This window comes from Protobothrops mucrosquamatus, unplaced genomic scaffold (genome assembly GCF_001527695.2).
Source record: "Protobothrops mucrosquamatus isolate PMUCROS unplaced genomic scaffold, P.Mucros_1.0 scaffold97, whole genome shotgun sequence".
NCBI classification, from domain to species: domain Eukaryota; kingdom Metazoa; phylum Chordata; class Lepidosauria; order Squamata; family Viperidae; genus Protobothrops; species Protobothrops mucrosquamatus.
Genome location: NW_015386472.1, coordinates 413892 through 421120, shown reverse-complemented (window position 1 = coordinate 421120; position 7229 = coordinate 413892). Strand labels below are relative to the sequence as shown.

General features: G+C 45.2%; 1 protein-coding gene across 1 annotated transcript in view; it reads left to right on the top strand.

The window, feature by feature from the left end:
- The window catches only part of SIK2 (salt inducible kinase 2), a 39039-nt gene that overhangs the window by 15688 nt on the left and 16122 nt on the right, over nt 1-7229 (top strand). The window contains exon 3 of the mRNA XM_029283455.1: nt 5010-5171. Coding sequence (XP_029139288.1) covers nt 5010-5171 — 162 coding nt within the window. The remainder of the gene's footprint in view (nt 1-5009; nt 5172-7229) is intronic.

Here is a 7229-nt window from a genome sequence, read left to right as displayed (position 1 = left end):
TTCTGGGACTTCAGAATTCAAACAGACACCTGCAACATAACACCCCGGACTTAACAATTGTCGATAAGAAAGACAAAAAAGTCTGGATAGTGGACGTGGCAGTGCCTGGAGACAGCAGAATAGACGAGAAAGAACTGGAGAAGATAACAAAATACAAAGACATAGAAATAGAAAGACTGTGGCAAAAGCAAGCAAGGGTAGTACCAATAGTAATAGGCGCCTTGGGTGCAATCCCAAAACAACTGGAGCACCACTTGAACACCATTGGCATTGACAAATTTGCCATTAGTCAATTGCAAAAAGCGGCCTTACTAGGAACTGCTTCCATCCTGCGACGATATCTGTAATACCATCAAACATCCACATCTGCCTATCCCAGGTCCTAGGTAAGGACTCGATAGGTAGACAAAATGCCAAATCCAATCTGAACATCTGGCTGACTGCGATGATCCACAATAATAATCATCATCTGAGAGTGCAGCAAAATCGCACAAACTGATTATAAAGCTAGATATGACTGAGTTGCTAAATTAATCCACTGTGCATTGTGTAAAAAAATACGACTTGCTTGTGTCCGAAAAGTCATGGGAACATAGAGTGGAAAAAGTGGTTGAGAATGAGAGGGTGACTTTTGAATACAGACAGATCGCCATTTGGAACACAACACACCAGATATCGCAGTTGTAGAGAACCGAAGTGTATAGCTGATTGATATCACTGTACCAGGAGATGCCAGAGTCAAAAAAAGAACTGGAAAAAATTACAAAATATCGCAACCTGGCCATCGAAACTGTGCACTTACGGATGAAACATGTAACAGTGATACCCATTGTCATCGGGGCACTGGGAACTATGTCCAAAAACTTTGCAAAATACATCAAGAAACTGCAGCTTCCTGCAATAACTCCGGCAATGTTACAGCATTGGCACCAGCCAATTTGAATGTTCAGTTGACTGAGATTCATATCTAATGAATAAATGATGATGATGATGATGATGATGATGATGATGATGATGATGATTCTTCAAACTTAGGAAAACATTAATGATCATCACCATTATTTTTTAAAAAAAATGGGGAAATGAATCCACACAATTTTAACAATATATGTTGGTTGCCATGCGCCCAAATTTTGATCCTGTGGCTATAGAAACACTGCAACAGTCGTATGTCTGAGGACCAGTCATAAGTCGCGTTTTCAAATGTTTTCAAATGTTGCATAGGCATTAAACGAGGATTACCTGTCCAGTCCATAGTTAAATCCTTTCTCGTCCACCTCATTTCACCCCAGCACTTGAGGGGTTGGCAGGAGGGAGCCAGGTCCGAAATGTTTTTTGGAAGGCTAGGAGGGTAGAGATTCATCGACCTTCAAGGAGAAAGCTGTTCCATGAAGTTTTTAGGGGCCATCACACACACACACACACACACACACAAAAGGCATGACTTTGGATCACATAAAGTGGCAACGTTTAAGGGAAGGGCCTGTGAGTGTGCCCACCCACCCTATCTGATCCAGTCATTCACCAGGGGGGATTCACCTGTGTAAGGCATGAAGCAAGGCTTATGGAGCAAGGTACATAAATTTGCTTTATAATATTGGTCCTCTTTTAAAGCTGGTTTTTATTCTCTTAAAGGAAATAAGCATGGCCGGGATGGGAGACAGCAAGAAAAATAACCTAATTCAGTGTTTTCCAACTTTGACATCTTGAAGACAGGTAGACTTCAACTCCCAGAATTCCCCAGCCAGCATAGCTGGGGAATTCTGGGAGTTGAAGTCCACCGGTCTCCAAGCTGCTAAGGTTAAAAAACATTGCACTGGTGAGTTAATCCACTTCCCCAAAAGGACCAAATTCAGCCCTTAAAGATCCTCTTACTGGGGAAGTTGGCTCAGAGCTGATTTCCTTACCCTTTGCACCTTGTACAAAACCGAACACAACACAGGTCACTTTGCAAGGCATCACATAAATAACAAACATCGGAAGGAATACAAAATAAAATGGGGGAGCGTTGTATCATCCCTATCCCAACAGGACTGCCTGTTTAGAGGGTTTTTTTTGGGGGGGGGGGGGTTGCCCCAAACTTGTCCCTATTGACACAGGAGAATTCTAGGCCAACTTTCTTTGGTGTATGGCAATTGCATAACCCGTTTGACTGAAATCTGTAAGTAAAACCACTGATCAGATCTGACGGTGAGATTATTGCAAAGGCAAGCGGGGCTGGCATCCATGGTTACATCATCTCCTTTTGTTTATGCTGGGGGAAAAAAATCAGCCTCTTTGATCTCTTCCTGGGGAGTTGCAGTTTGGTGCAGAAAGGAAAACGTAATTTGCCGATGATCGGCATGAGTGCCGTTTCAATTTCCTAGCCCTGTTTTGTATATATCTTTTTTTTAAAAAAAATCCTTCAATTTCTCTTCTCTCCTTCCCCATTCCTTCTTTAAAAAAAAAAAAAAAAGACTTTCAATTTCTCTTCCCCCCCCCCCGCCTAGCTAATTAAGTATGCTTGAAAAGAACAAAGTGCCTTTTCATTTTATAAGTGCGTTCTGCAAATCGTTCTCTCTCAAAATTGCTTTCGAAAGCAATTCAATTTGAAATAATCCACGGTGTTTTCTCAAGGGCCTTAGAAATGACCTTTCTTTCCTCAGCATGTTGTGGACACAAACCTGGATTTCCCCACTGCCGTTTCTTTTTTTCTCAGTGGAGCTGCCAGGCAACTGTGTTAATTGTCCACTTCTGAAGAAACTCACTCACTCACGCATGCACACACACACACACACAAAACCATAGAAGGTCATGACTTTTTCAACTTTGGAGATTGCATCCACCCAGTCTGTATAAACCAGTGTTTCTCAACCTTGACCATTTTAAGGCATGTGGACTTCAACTCCCAGAATTCCACAGCCAGCATTGCTGGCTGTGGAATTCTGGGAGTTGAAGTCCACATGCCTTAAAATGGTCAAGGTTGAGAAACACTGGTATAAACCATCTTAAAGAGCAGGAGTCTTCAAACTTGGCCCTTTTATGACTTGCTGACTTCAACTGCCAGAATTCCTCAGCCAGTTATGGGAGTTGAAGTCCGCAAGTCATAAAAGGGCCAAGTTTGAAGACCCCTGTTAAAGAGGCAGCAGCCCCCCCCCGGTGGGTTTTAGTGAAGCCACTTGGGCGCTCCTGGCAAGTGAAGCTGGCCTTCCCTCGTTGACTTTGCTTGTCAGAAGGTCACAAAAAGAGGATCCCGTGACCCTCTGGGACGCCGCGACCGTCATAAATATGACTCACTTGCTGAGCGTCTGAATTTTGATCACGTGACCATGGGGATGGTTGTAAGTGTGGAAAACGGTCGTAAGTCACATTTTTCAGTGCCGTTGTAACATTGAATGGTCACTAAATGAACTGTTGTAAATTGAGGACTAGCTGTATTGCTGAAACTGTGTGATGAACAGAAGTGCAGTGTGATTGTGCTCTTGGTTTTACAACAGAGTCACCTGAAAGATACTGTTTTCCTATTGTTTCTGGCCTGTTTGGGCCGGGGTCTTGTGTTCCAATTCTCTCCTAAGTAGATGACCTTATTTTGTTGGGAAAAATAAAGAGCAAATCTGAAAGAGGATATTTTTTTTTAAGTTGTTTACATTTAGAACTTTGCAAGAAAAAAAAAATCAAGGGCAAACCCCAGGAAAAAACTTTACAAAAGGCTCTATTCTAATAAAAAGGCATTGAAAAATCAAACGGCATATGATGCAAATTTAGTTTTTAAAGGGCAACTCCATTTTCACATGTTTTGCAAGAATTTGAAAGAGCAGGCATTAAGTGGTACCATTTGCAAATGGCCCAAAATAAAGGGCAAAAGTGAGTTTTTGAAAAATAAATAAATCTAAAGGACAGCTTTCTGAAATGAAAGACTGACCTTTCTAATAAAGGCCGTTTGGTCGCTGTGCATCTGGGCATCTTAATGGGATCTAGAAAACTGGCCTTGCCTGGCATGTCTCCCGGTCTCCTGGGGTTCCAGAAAGACCTTAAAACTTGGCTTTTTTTGGGGGGGGAGCGCAGTTTAGAAAAATAATCTTATAACCAAATGTGAAAAGAGACACCAAAGCTCTTCCTTAAGACTTCCGTTCTTGCGTCAAATGCGTCTTCCTGTTTGTGGTTTCACCAAGCACACAGTTGCCCTGTCAGAATATGGAACAGACCCGGAGGAAGGTACAGCAGGGTAAGGCCAGGACAGCCGGCCAGGTCCTTAGTTGGCTGCTGTGCCAAGGTTGCAAAACAAACGAAAAACAAAAAAGTCAGAAGAAAAGGCCTGGCTTCACTTGCAGCAGAAGCCCTCTTGGTTCGGTAGAGACGCTAATGGCTGGGTTGAGCCTGGATTGACTTCCTGGGAAAACCCCTACAGCATTAAGGAGGGCTGAAAGCATTGAGGTCTCTCTCTCCCTCCCTCCCTCCTCTCTTTCTCTCCCTCTCTCCCTCCCTCCCCCTCCTCTCTGTCTCCCTCTTCCCCTCTCTCCCTCTCTCCCTTCCTCTCTCTCCCCCCTCCTCTCTCTGTCCCTCCCCCTTCTCCCCCTCTCTCCCTCCCTCCTCTCTCTGTCTCTCTCCCTCCCTCCCTCCCTCCCTCTCCCTTTGTCTCTCTCTGTCACCCCACCTTACACGTTCCCATGCACACCTAGGAAGTTCCAGGTGGCCTCCAAGCGATCCTTGTAGAGTCCTTGTTCTTGCAAAGAGCCGGGACAGAACGTCCTGGGAGGAAAGGCTGAGAGGTTCCCTCTTCCAGGGAAGAACTGGCCGGCTCCCTTTGTCTTGTTTTCATCAGGCCCAGCAGGCAGTTGCGCATACAAATGCAGGCGCTTGTTCACCTAGCTGTGGAGTCTCACAGCAACAGCATCCTCCTCTCCTGCTCTCCGTTATGAGACCGACTTCCAAATTTGGGAGGGAGGAGGGACCCACCGGGGACCGGGGAGAAGCCCCTCCTGAGCTCCCCTCCTCTGCAAGTTCACCTTTCGCATTTCATCTCTCCACAGATTACCTGGCCAATCGGGGACGTTTGAGCGAGACGGATGCCAGGCGCAAATTCTGGCAGATCCTCTCGGCTGTGGAATATTGTCACAGCCGGAAGATCGTACACCGGGACCTCAAAGCGGAGAACCTCCTGCTTGATAACAACATGAATATTAAGATAGCAGGTATTCCATGCTTCTTCGGGAAGGGGGGGGAGAATTTCCTGGATGATCCTGAAGCAAAATGAAAGATAGAAGAACTGGCTGAAGGTCCCACTTGCACTCATGAGGGTTAAGATAAAATTGGCCCTAAGGTCGTGCTAAAAGTGGCTCCTGCTTGACCTTTTCTTCTCTTCTTGGCAAAATTAGAGTCATTTCAAATGTTGTCAAGTTAACTCCTGTTTGCAGCACCATAGCAACCCACTATCCCTGCCAGATGTGCAGGTTAAAATCAAATTAATTAATTTTGGGGTTAGAAAGAAGAAGCAGCAACTCAAAATGGAAACTCTCTGGTTATTTTAGCATGCTTGATTCCATTTTAATTACAAATTTAAATACAGCAGATGTTTGTTGCAGTGGGATAATTTTCCTTTACCTCTGTATAATGCAAAGGATTCTCGGATTGCCTGATTAGGAATTTTTTTTTTTTTAAAAATGAGAGGAATTCAAAGCGGGAGATGTTTGAGCTTCCGAGAGTTCTGCAAAGCTGTCAAGTTCTTGGAAGAAAAGATTTCTGGCAACTTTTGCAGAGAACGTTTGGTTCCGAGAAGGAGGAACTCCAAACAGCTGGTACTGAGTCCCGTAGGGATTGACAGCAATAGGGAAGCAGGAACAGATGCATCAGAGAGAGAAAAATGGAGATCATGAAATCCCATGAAATACAGGTGGCAAAGGGGAGGACCATTACTCTACAACCCACCCACTTTTGTGCTGCAAGAAACTCTAAGACTGCTGGACTTTGTGAAAATCAGTGTTAGCCACAGGGCGGTTGGGTCATTTCAAGGAATGGAGGAGTGAGACGGGCCTCATTTGAAAGGTCCACCATGAGCAGTGATCTCGAGATGTCTCCTTGACGTCAGAGCAGGGTGATCAGTGATTAGGGGTCCAATAGAGGAGAATATTTGTGGCTCAGTTGAACTGTGGGTTGCTTGGCGCTCTCTGAGCTTGATTGTTTTCTTGTAGATGTTTCATTGCCAGAAAGCTCCAGAAGTTGTGGGTGCTCCATCTCTGGAGGTTTTCAAGAACAGATCGGACAGCCACTTGTCTGGAATGGTCTAGGGCAGGGGTAGGGAACCTTGGCTCTTTTATGACTTGTGGACTTCAATGCCCAGAATTCCTGAGTCAGTCCACAAGTCATAAAAGAGCCAAGATTCCCTACTCCTGGTCTAGGGTCTGCTGTGAGCAGGAGGTTGAAGTAACAGACCTCCAAGGTCCCTTTCAACTCTGTCATTCTGTTAACTAGGTACCATTATCCGTGCTAGAAGGGAGCAGGATTTGCAGGATGAAGGAGGAGGACTGTGGGGTCCTTGGGGCTCTCCGAGCTTGACTGGTATCTTGCAGACGTTTCATTACCCAGCTATGTAACATCATCAGTGCTAGCAGTGCTCACCTAGTTGGCTAACAAAACATCTGCAAGAAAGCAGCCAAGCTCAGAGAGCACAAAGCACGCCACAGATTAGAAATCCGATCCTGCCCTGGGTCACCTTTATTTCTCTCCAGTGCTTTTCACTCAATCAGCACCTCTCTTCGTAAGCTGCGCCTTATTCACGCTACCAGCTTACAAAAGATCCACGTTTCCTCTCTTGCCGAAGCTGAACAAGTGGACGCTTGCTCCCCAACAGATCCATTTTCTCAAGTGGCTCTCCTTTGGACCACGGAGGATTTCAGCGGGTGCATTTTTCCTTTCCAAGCAGCCCAGTTGCGACATAAACAGAAATGCCAACCTTTCATATTGGGTCTCAATATGGGTGGAGTGGGAGTGGGAAAGCAGAAGGGTGTGACCATTGTGATGGAAAACTGGATGATCAAAGGCTGGTCATTGCTCCAGGCAGCCCTAACCCTAAGCTTCAGCCTTTCCAAATGCAGCACTCATTTTTTTAACTGCAGCTTTCAAGACCAACCTCTTTGGGTTGTCCCCTTGCAGAAGAAAATTCCAACTGTCCAGCACAGCAGGCTTAGAGCAGAACCACTTTTAGGAATAGGTAGCTTGAAGAAGGGCTTCTGTGCCTAAGATATTGACCTGGG